The 16,660-nt window shown below is 42.7% G+C and overlaps 1 protein-coding gene across 1 annotated transcript in view; it reads left to right on the plus strand.

Annotated features, from left to right (window-relative positions):
- The first annotated feature begins 645 nt into the window (after nucleotides 1–645).
- The window catches only part of cxxc4 (CXXC finger 4), a 30,299-nt gene continuing 14,284 nt past the window's right edge, over nucleotides 646–16,660 (plus strand). Inside the window, exons 1-2 of the mRNA XM_030412588.1 lie at nucleotides 646–1,410; nucleotides 3,523–4,462. Of these exons, the coding sequence (XP_030268448.1) occupies nucleotides 3,638–4,462 (825 nt within the window). The 5' untranslated portion in view covers nucleotides 646–1,410; nucleotides 3,523–3,637. The remainder of the gene's footprint in view (nucleotides 1,411–3,522; nucleotides 4,463–16,660) is intronic.

Below are 16,660 nucleotides of genomic sequence, written 5' to 3' on the forward strand. Positions count from 1 at the left end.
TTCTTTTTTCTTTTTAACTGCACCCTGAGGCTCACAGATAAACGCTGATGCGGGAGAAAAACATAATCCGGGACGCAGATTGCAGTCATAATTATTTTAACTCAAAGCTTATAGGCTTCAACATGAATGAACGCGGTGTGTCGTGTGTGTGTGTGTGTGTGTGTCGGGGTGGAGGGTGGACTCTTGGAATAAATGTGCCATGCGTGCCCGTGTTGTCAGCCTGTGGGAGCTGCAGGCATGGGTGGCCAGCAGGCGGGATTTATAACGGTGATGAATCCCGGAGGTCTTAGTAATTATGGCTGTCGCTGGACGGAGGAGGAGGGAGAAGGGAGGAGGAGAGGGGGGGGTGAAACAACCCGGCGGAGGCATTTTATCTTAATCACAGCTCAGCTCCATTCAAATTAATTTGACAAGTTTCCCCAATCCTTATTAAAAGACGTATCTGGCAAATGACAACCCTCCTCCTCCTCCTCCTCCTCCCCCTCCTCCTCTCCCTCCCCATACTCCTCTTTCTCCTCCTCCTTTCTAAATGCCTCGTCATGAAAGAAATGTATTAAAAAATATTTCATGAAAGAAAAAACAGAGAGATTGAGAGGCGAAGAGAGAGGGAGAGGGGGCCACTATAAGGTTTTTCCAAGGCGCGGATATTTCCAGCAGATATTTATTTCCCCCTGTAGGGCGCCCTGAGCCATCCATCCCTCCCACCTCCCGAGTGTTTCTATAGTAATTTCCAGCCAATGATCAGTAGGTGTCCACATCCCTGCTTCCTCACCTCAGCACCAATCAGCCACACACAGCGACAGGAGACACGGACCGAGCGCAGAGCGACCAGGCAGGCAGGCAGGCAGGCAGGCAGACGCACACAATACAGCCCCCGGATCAAGAGGAGAGGAAACACCTAACACCCCCCCTCTTCATCCTCGCTCTCTCCGGCGATTTCTCTTCCCCACCTCCGCGACACCTTTTTTGTTTTTTTGGTGTGTGTGGTTTTTTTTTTTTTTTTTTGGTTTTTTTTTTTGGAGGGAGCTCATTCATGCACTTTTACGACCTTTCTTCTTTTTTTCTGCTTTTTTTTCTTCTTCTGTCCTAACGTGACAAGAAAGTGGATAAAAATGCTCCTTTTGTTTTGAGCGCTCTGAACGCACCGCACGCGCAGAAGAAAAGAAAAAAAAACACTCTCGCGCCCCGCTTTTTTTTTTTTTTTTTTTTTTTTTTTGCAGCCCGTGTCTGCGCGTCTTTTCTCTCGCGTCTTTCGCTGTTATTTTTCCTCTCTCCCCCCTCCTCCTCCTCTCCTCCTCCTCTCCTCTCCTCTCGTCTCCTCTACCCCCCTCGCATCGCCTCGTAATGTTTCGGTACACGGTCGCAGGCTGGTAGCATCTTGGGGGAGCTTCTTCTCAACAGGAAAACCTGGTAGGTGATGCTCGCTCTCTCCCTCTCGCTCCCTCTCTGTCTCCCCCCTCTCCTTCTCTCTCTCTCTCTCTCTCTCTCTCTCTCTCTCTCTCTCCCCCCCTCTCTCCGTGTGTGTGTGTGTCCATGTTGTGCCGTCCACTTGCATGCGTTTTAACCCCCCCCCCCTCTTCCTGTCCGGTGCGCCGGGCAATGTCAGATTAATTTAGATTATGGGATAGTCTATGCGCTGCCCTCCTCTGGATTATACGCATGACCTTTGATCTGAATGTCTGCCTCAGACCAGACTGAGCGCAATTAATGGCATCGTGGTGCAGCGGCGGCACAATGGTTCGTCATCGGACGTGGCTCCTTCTTCTCCTTCTCTTTTTTTTCTCTTACTTTTCTTTCCTCACTCTCCACATTTCTCTCTCTCTCTCCCTCCCTCCCCCTTGTCTCCCTCCTCTCTCCAGCTCCCCGAGTATTGAACATTTCTGTCTCTCTAAACTTTGTTTACAGGCTGAAAATCAATGTCCGTGACTTGATTGCCTTTGGGCTGCGTATTTCGCTCCAGGGGTGAATTGATTAAGTAATAATGACCCTGAGGAGGGCTGATCATTAAGCCAAGGAGGTTTTTTGTTTACTGGTGGCTGCCAGGGGGGGTTGTTGTGGATGCCACATCGGCATTGAAGCCCCCTCCAGATCTGGATTTTTTGGGGGGGGATTGTGGATAGGAGCTTTTTTTTAGATTTCACGTGTGTGCCTTTTACAATTTAAAAAGATAAGAAGTTTGAAAGAAATAATGCTGGACATGTTAGTGCAGAGACGATCTCCATGTGTTTGTCGGACTCATTTGGTACTTTTTAGGCGTAGGTAAATATTTACCTGCTACGTGTTTTCGAAGGGGAATACTGCACCTCAGTATTCAGATTCTCATAAAGCCACCCTGTACGATCAGCTCCAATGTGTGCATATTTATAATTCTTTTTTTGTTTTTATTTTTTTATTTACTATTTTTTATTTTTCGAGACAGCTGCTATGGAAGTGATTTGAAATGCTTTAGTGTTCCAGCAATGGATCAGCTTTGGCAATTAAGAGAGAAAGCCCAGAAAAAGGTAATGGAAGTAGGGGGAGATGTGTCTAATGGGCTTTTATCTGTGGAAACCAAATCCAGACAGACTGGTGGAGAGAGAGAGAGGAAATGGAGCACGCACACACACACGCACGCGCGCACACACACACACACACACACACACACCTATGGACACACACATCCCATCCTGAGGCAGCTGACACTGTAGTTGGTCTGGTCCCTGATCTGGATGTAAATCAACCAGTGGCTATCTGTGCCGTTATTGGGTTAACGTAATAAAAGCCGACCATGAATGAATTCCAGGTGCTCTTAAGAGGCAGGACGGGGTCGTGTTTACATGGATGGGCCACCTCTGCTGTTTGAAAAAGATGGAAAAAAATGGAAAAATATTTAACTACGTTGCTCCCGGCACCCACAGCAGATTATTTTTAAGAGCTTATATTGCAGGCCTGAGGTTAGAAAAAAAAGGAAAGAAAAAAAAAAATCTTTGTGTTTGTAGCTGCTGCTGACATGATCTGAATTCTGGTGAGGCTCTCCTCTAACTTTTTCAAAATAAGCGATATTTTGGATTAAATATTACATTTTTTATGTCTTGATGAAACGCACTCTGGTGTTTTAGAATGTATTTATTCATTCTGTGAAGTTTCCGATTGGACTGTCTTTAAAAAAATAAATAAATGTAAGAATACTTTGACAAGACGTCCAAACAATGTTGAAAGTGTGGCTTTTTTTTGAAGCACGCTAATTCTCTCTCTCTCTCTCCCCCCTCCAACCCCCCCATTATAATAATGACATGACGGTCTGTCACAGCTATCACGCTATTGTCAGCGGAGGGAGATCAGTTCTGACTGTTTGTGATAGTCCCATTATGAAACGCAGAGCGTAAACAATGTGCCAGAAGATTCCTCAAATGTTCAGCTGTTATCTTCAGAGAAAAAGTTGAAGCAGAAAAATGAAACCTGATTAGAATGAAAACATTTGCCTCTTTTATGTGTAACTGTTGTTGTCTTTTTCTTCTTGTTCTTGTTTTTGTTTGCTTTTAGCTCTGGAGGAGACAGACCAGGATGGTAGCACACTGTTCGTAACCAGCTTCAGTTCCACGAAGGCCGCTGTAACCATCGCTCTCTTCTCCGAAACATTGACAGCCATCCCTCAGCCATGTCTAACATAAACAATGCGCTTTGTATTGAAAACGGACAGAACGCAGATGTGTCTCTCTTACAAAAGGATAATCTTCAGGATGGTGGATTAAGCCAGCTTTTGGATTATAACGCAGAAATGGAAAGGTACAGGTCTTTTGCAAACTTTTATAAAACCAATGGGGCATTTCCACAGACTGCTAAGATTGCCCGCATCACAACGCCCATTTTTCCCAGTGCCAGAATTGGCATGTCCCCTTGGAACTGCGATAACGCCATGCTCTGGGGAAGGAAATCAGCGGCAATAAACCCTAATAGGACCAGCATGCATAGAAATGACTCCCAGAGGCCGGGGAAGCCTGGCGTGCCGCCAGAGACGCTGCAAATGGCAAATAATAATTTCCTCTCTACCTTATCCCCCGAACACTGCAGACCTTTAGCAGGAGAATGCATGAACAAGCTGAAATGCGGCGCTGCTGAAGCAGAGATAATGAATCTCCCAGAACGCGTTGGAACTTTTTCCGCTATCCCGGCTTTAGGGGGCATCTCATTACCTCCCGGGGTCATCGTCATGACAGCCCTTCACTCCCCCGCAGCCTCAGCAGCCGTTACAGACAGTGCGTTTCAAATTGCCAATCTGGCAGACTGCCCACAGAATAATTCCTCGGTATCCAGTGGAAACCCAGCGAAGAAGAAAAGGAAAAGGTGTGGGGTCTGTGCACCCTGCAGGCGGCTAATCAACTGTGGTGTCTGCAGCAGTTGTCGGAACCGCAAAACGGGCCACCAGATCTGCAAATTTAGGAAATGCGAGGAGCTGAAGAAGAAGCCAGGCTCGTCGCTGGAGGTGAGAGCCGGGGCTCTGCTTCCCCTTCTTTTGTTATTATCCCCTTGCACTCCAAAGCATTAACCTTTTCATCCAGTCACGTTCTAAGCCCTTGAAAATTGTTTCCATGCCCACCCATGCCTGAACATCCCCCCGGCTTCTCAAATCTGCCTACCCGCCTAGCCTAATTGGCAGTAATTAGGGGTGTTTGTGTGGAGCGCAAGCTGAGCTTGGCTCAGACACCCCTAATTGCTGCCAGTCAGGCTGGGGCTGGAACGCATCCGAACAACCCCGAGCTTGGCTCAGCTCCAAGCAGGGCTGGGAAATGGTTTTCAGCAGAGAGCCATCCCTCTCTGCACCCGGTCATTTTAACCAATTATGGAAACCGTCTCTGGATGGGGAGAATCAATATCCCACAAAGCCTCAGCCTCCGACCACCAAGAGATGCTGAGAGTGATGGCAGGGGCTGCTGATGGTGTTTCTCAAAACATCCCCCAAGTTTTGTGCGGGGAGGGGGGGGGAGAAGCGCCCCTCTCCCACTGATACTGTAGGAAATTATTATGCATATACAGTAGGGCTGTGATGAAGTCATTGTATATCATATTCATGTCATTATGGTCGATTAGGGATGTCAAGAAGAGTGTGGAGGCAGAAACAAACATTGTCACTTAGCAGAGTGAAAAAAAACATATTAAGAGGCTAAATTGACAAGTAGGAAGAAGCTTGATTAGGACACAATCAGAGGACAGTGTTGTTTTTTAAAAGGTTCCTTTTAATTGATTTATTTCTGACATTTGGTCAGCACGGGCAAAGACAGAATGTGAATGTTTCGGTTGCAGATGTGGTTCTCTTTAGTCTGAGAGTTTGAACTTGCTTGCTGACTTAACATGAGCCTGTATGGATGAGTCACCAATAAAGGCAACCTGGGGGCCAGATGATTTGCTCATTAATTAAGTCATTACACAGAGAGGAAAAAGAGGTTAATTATAAAGTATTACCTAATCTGCTCATAGAAAAAACAACGCCACGTATGGATTCCTTTGTTCATTCTGAATTGGTGCCATTGGTTCTGCATACAGGTGTGATTTTTCTCATGTTTTATTATTGTTTACATCAGCTCCGTATGGAAGAGATTATACGTTCAACGCAAATGCTGAAGCTTCTTCCTGAGCAAGCACCATGTGACATAACATGTTATTATTTATTCATGTGATTGTCGTCATTTATGCCTCATGCACTCTATAATCTAGCGGAGGTTTTTCTGTTAATTCAGTCCAGGCTTTGACAGCATGCCACCCACAGCTTATATCCCTGATTAAAATTTTAGGAACTTTTGATGAGTTTGACAGGAGGCCCAGGCATCAATAAAGCTTCAAAATCCAACAGAAATCAAGAGACTAAATTAGGTTTTTAACCTCTTTAACCCCAAAACAGCAGGTCAGGCTGTTAGAAGCGCACATTATGCAGACAAAATCTGTTCAAACCTACAAACCTGCTTTATTTAACATGCGAGTTGAGATTCCAAAGTTTCCAAAAGTTGTCCAACAGGGAGTGTTTTTTCAGAAAACATTTGTTCCTCCAGGTATTGTCAGTCCAGGGAGATCATTTAAAACTGTTACGAGTAGAAATCATCTTGTTTCGAGACCTTTCCTGGAAATGAGTGGCTGTATTTTCAAACAAGAAGGTATAAGAAAGGGTTGGTGCTAGAATCAGGGACGCTGGGAGCCATTCACAGATCAGTCTTTATACTGTAGTGACGTCATTGTAAATTGTGTGCAACTTTCATGTATTTTATATGAATTTAAATTCACAGGGAGAGAAGTTCCCCAGACTCCCTCATGATATCTCTCCATTTCATGAGTTGTTGCATTAGGAGGAACGCTGTCTCTGACAAATTCTTATTTGTTATGTTTATTTAGTTCGTACACCTGACTGGTCAAGTAACAAGCGTCATGATCAATAACAAAGATCAATTGTCTTTTTGTTTATAATGCCTTGTTTTAGAGGTTGCTGTACCCCCCATAGTACCCCTACTTCCTGGTTAGAATTGAAGAAAAAGACACTTAAGAAGACATCTGAGAAACTACCTGAAACAACTACCTGATTTACATTTGTGGGAGAAAAAAAATACAAAGATGAATTCAAAAGAAAGACATGATTTTATTTGGAACTGGAAATAATGGTTTGAATATTTCATTTAATTTCTAGTACGTTAGCTGAAAATGAGCTGAAACAAAGCTGATATGGAAAAGTATGGAAAATGCTGATGCTTCTTACTGCAGAGAGTTTGCGAGAAAATAAGGAGTCGTTGATGGGTGACGGGTTGCAGGGTTGTTCCAGAAGTTGCAATCGGAGGCTCGATTTAATGTCATCTGCACATATAGAGTGCACTAACAGGTGTCCCAAACAGGTGTCCAGGAAGCAGGCCTGACATTCATAATGCATGGGTAGACACACTTTTGGAAAACATCCATTTGCAAAGACGGTTAGAATTACCCAGGGTGTGAAAACCCCCCAAACAAATCCACACTTGCTCTTTAAAAGCTCCTTCGCTGACTTCAGTAATTCATATTATGGACCTCTCCAGCAGTAATTGTTATTTTTGACTCTGCGTCTGTAATTACAGGTGCACCTTCTGCTGCGGAAATGGGTTTGAGTCTAAAGGCAACTTAAAGGTGTGAAGTTGGCGCTCTCGCTTCGACAAACTTTTTTTTATACGTGCATTAACAGGGAGCTCTTTTTTCCCCACCTTGTCGGCGGTGCTAATGGCCGCTCGCAGTTTTTCGCCGGGATTTAATTGAGAAAGTGTGACGAATCCGCCGCTGAAGTGAGTTTAGAAGGAGATTTTACAGTCCGTGCGTTGCAAATTCACACAAGAACGGCGACACATATGCGCAACTCCGTCTCCCACTCTTTCTCTCAAAGATCCACGCTCGCATCCACACTCTTACCGCATGCTCGCAAACAAACAAACATGCGCGCCAGACACAGAGACACGAGCTGAGTGTACCTTTTTCGCCTTGGAAGAGATGATAAGCTACTGGCAGCCAGTTAGATTTGGCTGTCAGTGTTTTCCACATGGGAATCACCCTGAACTAATTATATCTTAAGCAGCGGTGGAAAATGCAAATCAGAATTTTACTCACACCCCTGAAATCGGAGAGCCAATTTAATCTAATACCCCCTTTAATTTAGCGCGCTAATGCAAGGCCCTAGAGAATTGCCCTGTGTCACTGCTGTGCTGTTCTGCAGCAGATTCAGCTCTCTCTCTTTCTCTCTCTCTCTCTCCTCCTCTCGCTCGCTCTGTCTCTCTGTCTCTGTGCTGCTCTCAGGCTCCAGGATGGATTAGTCTGGCAAAGGAATCTCATCTAACCTAACATTTCCAGAGCAGTTACCTTTGCGTAGCTTGAGCTCCTATGGCTCAAAGGTCCTTCATTAACTTTCAAATGCAATAAATGCTCGTATATGGGCAAGCTGTGTCTTCACCTCTGTTTACCTCAGCTGTTTACCCCAACTTTACTTCTGTTTCTGTAGAGAGATTCGTGAAAAGGGATTCAGCCCTTGCCTAAATTCTGTACATGTAAAAGTTATGCTTGCCTGCTTAGGTTCATGAGATGGCATTACAACATACATGTGAAGGTTCTCATCATCTCTCAGTGTTTTTGGCTTGTGGCCCCTCAGAGTGACTCAGGTGGTGACACGGTCTGTCGGCAGTTCACTCAAACAAACCTCTCAGATTGTTTCATTTTAAAGATAACTTCACAAACTGCATATATTTAATGTATTTACAGTTCTTGGGCAGTACTACTGCATATGTTAAAAAAAAAAGTAGTATAAAGCCTGAGTGGCTCCAGAGGAAGCTGCATGTAATCTGTAATCTTCCTCTAGTGATGTTGCCAAGTTGCATTGTGGGGAATGAAGGCACCAGGTTCTGAGGAGCAGTCGACTGGTCTTGCAATGCAGTCATATAACACTGTTGGACTCATAGTGGAAAATGTTAGAATAAATGATCAAAGTTGATACAGCAAAATAAGAAACAATCTTCTTACTTAAAAAAAAATCTGGTGCCTACATTACCCACAGTGCAAGTTAGCCAACAAGTCATTTTATCCGACTGCATTCAGGTTCCTCCGGAACCACAAAGGGCTTCATGCTATTTTTCTAACACATGCAGGAGTACTCTCCAGGGCCTGTACCCACACTTGAATTTGTAAAATTAGTGGAGTTACCCTTTAAAGGATTTTTATATGTCTGTGGTGATGATAGTATTTTACACGCCAGAAAAAAATGACATCTTAATCTTTAAAAGCAAAACATTTTCTCACTGCGGCGTCACAATGTTTTTAGAACAAACAAACTTCAGCAGTTTTTCTGTAAATTAAAATCAATTAATCAGGGAAATGTTATTTTGCTTGTGAGTTATTTGTGAGTCGAGCTGATGTATGGGGTTGCCTTCGTAAACAGTTTCATGAATTAAAGACCTGACAGCTGGTATAACGTTTCAGATATTCTCTGAATTTGTAGCTAGAAGTTTATAATAATGTTTCAGTGAGAAACCTGAAGAAAACTATGACAACTATAGCCCAAGTGTTAATAATAAACGGCTAATAAGACAATGATGCTTGAAATTGAGAAATAAAGACTCGACCACTAGTAGCAAAGATTAATATATCTGTAAGAGACCTCTCAGAAGTTGAGACTTGTACAGAGTTTGTACTAAAGTCATATAAGTTAATGTCTATGTTTCACTGTGTTGTGCTGTCAGACATCTCATTAAATAAGTCCAACACAAATTTTAGTTTTCTGACTAGTGTTGTGAAGTCTAACAGGAGGACTTCAAACTGCATTTTTTAACATCCAACCAGACTTCGAAAAGATCAACATCATGTGGATTTGAGCTGACCAATGTCTAAAAAGCGGACTACATCAGGAGTTTTAGGCCTACAGACAGATTAACAACATCAACTATGCAATTTAATAAGAACATAGCGTCCTCCTAATCAGAGGTTAACAAGTGCCAAGTATTGATGGGAATGGTTTGACTAAATAGTCACTGCTGCATTTTACGTACATTATATTGCAAAGACAAATCAAAATCCTTAAAAAAAAAAACAGCGTTCAGACAGGCTTCTGTTTGATTGGTAGAAAAGCACAGAGCAGAAAAAAAGCATGAAAAGGGCAAAAAACAAAAATCCAATTGAGCAGATTCCTCCTTTCAATTAACAAATGTCAGAGGCCGTCATCAAGTCCTGAGCAGGAAAAACAGCATCCTGGAGTAAAGGGGGGATGTTCTCTCTCTCCCGCTCTGCTTCTGTTCTTTGTGCAGTGTTGATATGACTACATGAAATAGGCGAGATGAGAAAACGTGGCATGGCTGCCTAGAAACCTTTCGCTATTGTGATAAAAGACAAGGCCCGAAATGGTAGGAAGCAGGACCTTGAGGAAAATAGCTTGGATTCAGCTCCTTAATGAGAGCACGGGAGCCAAATAAGCAACGGCAGCCAGGTCTAATTTGTTTTAGGTGTGCTCAGAATAGATAAGGACAAATCTGTGGCCTTCACCCCCCTCCCCCCAACCTTTGCCTCCCTGGAGATAACACTGAGTGCTGCCAGCCAATCTCCGTGGGCAAAGGAGAGGGGGTAAAGAAATATAAAAAAAAAAAAAGAAGAAGAAAAAAAAATGAGAAAGGGGAAAGCCCGAGGGACTGGCGGCCTTTAGATCTGCAGATCTCTAACTTACTGGATTTATTCAAGCTTTAAAACTGCAGATTAATTTGGTCGCAGAGGTCTGGGGGAGTGTGAAAAAAACCAGAGAGAAATGAGGCCGTACACCGCGGCGCATCTCAACCTAAAGGGCAACCTTAAGCTCCTGTCAAGACAATAGGATTTCGCCATGTGAACCACGATGCAGACCGCTTAATTATACACATCTTCCCTGCGAGCTAGCCTCGGCTACTTAAGAGCACGGGCCCCCCTTATTCATTGTCATGCCCTTTTTCCCCTAGATTGGTCGTGCCGTGTGGATTTTCTGTCAGCTTTCATTTGTGCCAAGTAGCTGTCCTCCTCAGGCCCCTTTCGCTGTGCTCGGGAAAAAAAAAAAAAAGGCACAGCCGCACGGCAGCGTTAAAGAATTCATCGTTTTCGCCACCGCCACCAATTAAGGCCAAAGCATAATCAGAGGCGTCTGGACGATGCCCTTACATTATGTGGTCTGCCGCCTCCTCTGCCCCCGTTTGATTTAACATCCCCCGGTTCAGTGGTGAAAGAGAACTCATTGTCATTGTCTTTATTATAGTGCGAGGAGAGGGAGGGAGAGGGAGACGGGGATGTGGGGGGTTGGGGGGTGCAGAAAGCAGCCCAGAGGAGGGTGGACAGCGTGAAAGAGCAGGTGCGGGAGGACGTTAATGTGTGGCACTTTAAATTTTAAACAGATGAGAATAAATTATTGATGCTGACTCCGGCTGAGAAGTTAAAAGGTATCTCGTCATTACCGAGAGGCTGTATGAGAAAGTGTGAGAGAAAAGTCTAAGGCGGATGCATCGTGGGATTGCAGTGAGCGCAGAGCATCACAGCAAGGTGGTTTCTGTTCTCCGTCAAAAAAAACAAAAAAAAACAATGTGATCCTGACTAATTCGGGTTTTCTGTTCATATTTTTGCTCTACTGAAAATTTTCTCTACAAAACCTTTTCCATTGAAGAAATAAAGCCTTAATTGAGTTAAGGGGCAAAAGATAGATTAAAAAAAAGCAACATAAAGAGCCAGATCAGACAGTCAGCTATTAGCAGATCCCTAATCCTGGCACGTGGCTGCTTTCTTTACGGCTGTATCATACATGGCATTACTACATTGTCATTAAGATTAACTATAAAGTAAACTGCCAGGATGAGTGAGTACTCTGTAAAAATGAGTTTCCAGCACAGAAAAGTATGATCAGAGTGAAATCGGTCCATACTGTACTCTGTTTACTCTCGTGATTGCAAACATAGATCTGAATAGTTTTCTAATAAATAATACATTTAGCCACTTCTGATCAACCCACATCAATCTCAGGCTGAAATTTCATAACGTCCTGTGAGTCATGAGAAATGAGCAACACCCACTTCCTGTTCAAGCCCCGCCCATTATGAGGGCCAGTACAGATCATTTAGTCACAGATAATGGCGGACTCATTTATCTCTATAAACTACCCAGAAAGTAGGGCAGTATGATGCTATTCGACACAGACAATATAACGCTCACGCGACAATTTGTTCCTATTAGCACTTTGACACCGAAATTAACGTATATGCAGGGTGTTTTTTTCTTAACACGAGTTAACCTGCTAAAAACAGGCAATTGCCTGGAGACGAGTTTGCCCCATGTTATCACAAAGGTGCCAAACAAAAGATGAATAGATCAAAGCAGCAGACGATACACCTCAGACTAAATCCCGAAGTCGTTAATCAATAATATTCTGAATTAGACACGTAATTTGTTCTGAAGCTGACGATGGAAGTCACTAAGGAGTGAGACATCTTGCTTTTTTTCTCATCTCTGTTGAAAGTACTTTCTGAAATTCAGGAACTTTGGGGGATGTGGCTTGCAGCACTTAACATTTCGGTTTGGTCAGGTACTGTCAGCATTATATAATGGCGTGGACATTGGGCAAAGAAAAACATATGGTGTTGGTTAAACGGCATCTTAAACAGGACTTTCCTCCATGTTTCAGATACTCATATACTTGAACATCAATTCACACCAGACCTTTGGTCACTGGTTAGACAGTACCAGGTAGTTTACAATCATACAAGACTCAAATTTATAATAACAAGACTTTTTTTTTCAGTTTTATGTGTGACACATAGTTGTCTAGATTTACTGTTGACAACATCCTGTTTAACTGGAAATTCAGCAGGACGAGGTCATCTGATTCATCAGTTTTCTTCTTTGTGTGATTTTGTCTAAACCCTACAATCATGTTGAAGTGTGCATATGTAATTAACGACGAATGGATCTGATTTCTAAGGGCGACAAGTCACCGCCAATTTATAATACAGGGTTGAAATGAGGTCAAGCAGGGACCGAGGTGTAGATGATCTGCTCTCAGAATGATGATTTTTATTTCAGTTTACACCTTTACCTTACTTTCCGTCTCTCTCTCTCTGTGCCTCTCTTACTCTCTCACTCCAACATTGATCGTTTTGACAGACCACTAAATTACACTTCTTCCATCGATTTTCCTCAAGTCAAACCTCAAAATTCTCCTCACTGCTCAAAACGCTTCCTCCTTTCCGCGTCGTGCCCGGTTCACTGGATGCTTCCTGTTGCCTGAGATGATGATATTACTCAGGCCCTGGTGATGGAGATTCACTGACTGTAGAACAGTGGATTTAAGGAGTCCAGGACGGAGCTAACTTTGCATGAAACTGCGTGCTACATGTAGACTACAGCAACACTACCTGTTCTTGATTTTACAAACCTGACAAAATGCCGTTCTTTCACAACCCGACCCATGAGACCTGTGCAAAAACAGTTTTAACTTCCTATTATTTACAATTCTTGTATTCTTCCAGTCACTGCTGAAAGTTTTCTAAAGCAAAGTTTTCGAATTTACTTTTTGACCTCAAAACGGCTTTTTCATTGTTTGCGGAGGGTGTGCGGTAACTGGTTTAAAACACTTAATTCATCACAATAGAACTACTAGTCTGTGTTTATTAGGGTTAAAGTGACCTTCTCTCTGCACGATAATGTAGTTATACACAATTACTCTAATTTAATTCAAGTCTATCTTGTGGGTGCATGTGTTTGTTGAATTATCTGCCATGTAAAAGTTTGAGGATCAGCTGCCGAAAACAAAGTCGTATTGTGCTCATTTTTCAGGTTCATAATTTTAATTTAGGTTACCACTAGAAAAGGTTTACAAGCTCTAATGCCAAAACAGTTATTCCCCGTCTGTCTGTGCTCCTGTCTCTTTAAGCCCTCCCCCCTCCTTTGATTGGGCAGCTCACACATGCCTGAACCAGCACTGCTGACAACAACAAAGCAGCTGTGTTAAATCAACTCGAAGAAGTTTCTTTACAACAGTGAAACCAGAGGATAGGAAACATTTCTGGGTGTTGCCTAATTTCAACATCATCAGATATTCCTGGTGTGTTAATGAGTGGTTCTGGTTCTAACTATATTTTATGTGTTTTGGATTTTAATTTGAAGATTTGATCAATTTTTGGGACAAAGGGGGAAACCTTTGGAGCAGGGTCTCTCCCTTTTTACTTTTGGATGACAGACCCTCTTAAATTCCCAGGTTTCCCAGTTTTTGTGCATAGTTGACGGTTTGAAGCTTCGAAAAACGTAGGAATGGCCCTTTAACTGTTTCAATTGCAAAGTAGCTTCAACCAGGTAACAATATTGAACGGCAAAAAGAAAAATAAACCCTGTATTGAATCTATGTTAATCTCATTGTAGTTGGAAAAACAGATTAAATGTAATATACAGGGGCCATATAGAATTGCAGTTCTGCAGTTGCACTAATGAGTTTATATCTATAGGTTAAAGGCTTAAATGACAGCTGGCTTTGTGCCATTCATCCCAAGAAAACTTAATGTGAAAGTCAATTTGTGAGTGACAACTGACGGGAGAAATCGGTCAACGTGGTTAAAGCGCCTCAGTTTCTGCAAGTCAAATCCTTCGCATGCTGCCACCACCTCTATTGTGGCTCTGCTCTCGCATTATGAATATTTCATGGCAAGCATCTGACACCATGCCCAGAAAGATATTTCAAGGTTTTTTTCTGATAGAAACCCTGGGGTTAGAGAGTGTCACAGAGGCGTGAAGTCAGTCTGTGGCCCCCAGGCAAAAAGGATGGGATTTATGATGCACCGGTTGATGACATCAGGTGGATATTTTCATTCCTTAGCGGAGAGCCCCTTTGTCCTCTCCGACTGATAAACCACTGAGCTGTTCTCGGCTTGTTGTCGCTCCTTAAAAAAAAAAAAAGATCTGTTTTGTCTGTGGCATTCTGTTGAGTAGAGAAATGATTTCAATCTGCTCACAGTGCAAGCTGTGTTTTGACAAACTGTGACCGGTTTCCCCGTCTGATCAGTGTGGAGCTGGAATGACTAAGCAGGGGGGAGTCTGCTTGGATTAGCTCCGTCTTAAATGCTGCCTTTAGCGTATTACATTGCCCACTGGCTTTTTCTCCTAACGATATCGCTCTTGTTTTCATCTTTGTCAAGTTTCACCTTCCAGTTTAACCAAAGCCTACTCGTGTTCTTCCTCTAAGGTTGCTTCAGGTGGAATATTAGTCTCGTGAATTTAACTAGATTAATGTAATCCTTGTTTTTCTTATTGTAGGTGTGTGTCAGATACATTCAGGAAAGCAAAATGAGTGCTTCCTGTACAGACTTGAATTTTCCAATACAGTCCTTGTGAATGCATTACTGAAGTGGATTCCAATCTTTTTGGCATGTGACCCCTTAAACAGGAATTATGCTTCCCCGAAGGTAAACATAAATGTGAGTAATATGGGGAAGCGTAGGTCTCGCGCGCACCTCCCAAATGTCAACCAGGCATTGTGCGGACCTGCGCATCAAGCACGATGCTCGGTTGATTCGATTTCTGTCAGGAAACCAGAACAGATGTAAATGGTATACATTTTATGCAAGTATTAAAGAAAAAGCAGGATTGCGTTTGAGCATGAACGTTTGTACTCGTGCTTTGAAACAAAGCAATCTACTTGTGATCCTTTTCATTAGTTTTATGTATGCAGTTCTACCAACGAGAGATTTTTGTGCTTTATTCGAATAAAGCCCCAAAGCAAATGTATCCAGTATTTCACAAAAGAAATACAAAGATTGGAGAAAAGTCTGACACAAAAGAAAACCCAAGTTTTTGTAGCACAACTAGGTTTTTATTGCTTACCATTTCTATTTGTTTATTTTGCGTTTTTTCCTCTTACTTGTAGTGCTATTCATCCATCTAGATTGTTTTGGTGTGAGTTGCCGAGTTTTAGAGATACTGGCTGGCTGAGACGTCTGCCTTCACTCTGATATAATGGAACTAGATGGCACTCAGCTTGTGGTGGTCAGAGCACCAAAACACATTTGAAAACTCAACAGTGATGCCTCTTTCCAGAAATCAAGACCAGGTTACTAAGGATAATCCTCAGTACCTATTTTGAGCAGTTCCGTGTCAGAACTATTTTCTTTCTATGGAGCTACACACCCGCTAACCGTATCACTGCGCAGAGGGAAGTGTGAGTCATCTCAGCTCAGAGGCTCGTGACAGCACAGGATATAAATATTAATGGCGTCCTCCGCGGCTGAGCTGTGATGTTGGGGTCAGGTAGCTTAGTTTGCTAGCTTCTCGTCCATGACGGGAAACGTTAATAAGTAGACTACATGAAACTGCTCACAGCAATGTCTGTTGATTATGTTGAGTAACTATGTTTGGCACTTTGAGCACCAAAAGCCTAACATTTCCTCTAAAGTATATTTCAGAGAACATCTCTTCAGATGATATCTTCACAACTCTGCAATCTGCAGATAGGACAAAAAAATATGTATTCTTGATTTTGATGCAAACTGTCCCTTTAAGCCTTAAAGGGACAGTCCACATCAAAATACATTTGTAAGTTCTGTAAGTTTATGTCTCTCATGAGTCCCGAAGAAGTCAAAGAATCCAGTTCAGTTTACAAGAAAAAAAAAAGCTTTGATTAGAGGAAAGTCTGAAAAAGTTAAAAAATGAGCAAAAAAAAAATAGCTGTAATTATTTCAGCTTTGCTTCTGATAAATCGTCTACATGGGTTTGACATGGCGGATGGTTCGAAATACTACAATACCCATGAGCCCCAGAGCTGCCATTGCTCTCAAGAAGTAGCCAGTTGCAGGCACGAATCCAAGCTGAAGCGGAATCTAAATGCTTTGTCCCTGCAGAACAATGGTTTCAAAATTCATCCAAAATTGAATCAATCTGCGATTGAAGTCATTTAAACTGCAGATTGTAAAAATTGTTTTTCTCAACAGCGTAATCCTTTAGCTTTCCCCTCTGTGACCGGATGTTTCTCAACCAAAATGCACCTTGGGAATCATAGTTTACTTCTCATCTTACCTTTTTACACACACAGTCTTGTACCTTTATCTTTTTTTTATTTATTTATTTTTACCAAAGCACTAGATATTTTTTGTCTTTTATTCAGGGAAGCTTTATTCCAGATCCCAGATCGCTCTTTTGCAGGAAAACACCC

This window comes from Sparus aurata, chromosome 1, assembly GCF_900880675.1.
Source record: "Sparus aurata chromosome 1, fSpaAur1.1, whole genome shotgun sequence".
Classification (NCBI taxonomy): domain Eukaryota; kingdom Metazoa; phylum Chordata; class Actinopteri; order Spariformes; family Sparidae; genus Sparus; species Sparus aurata.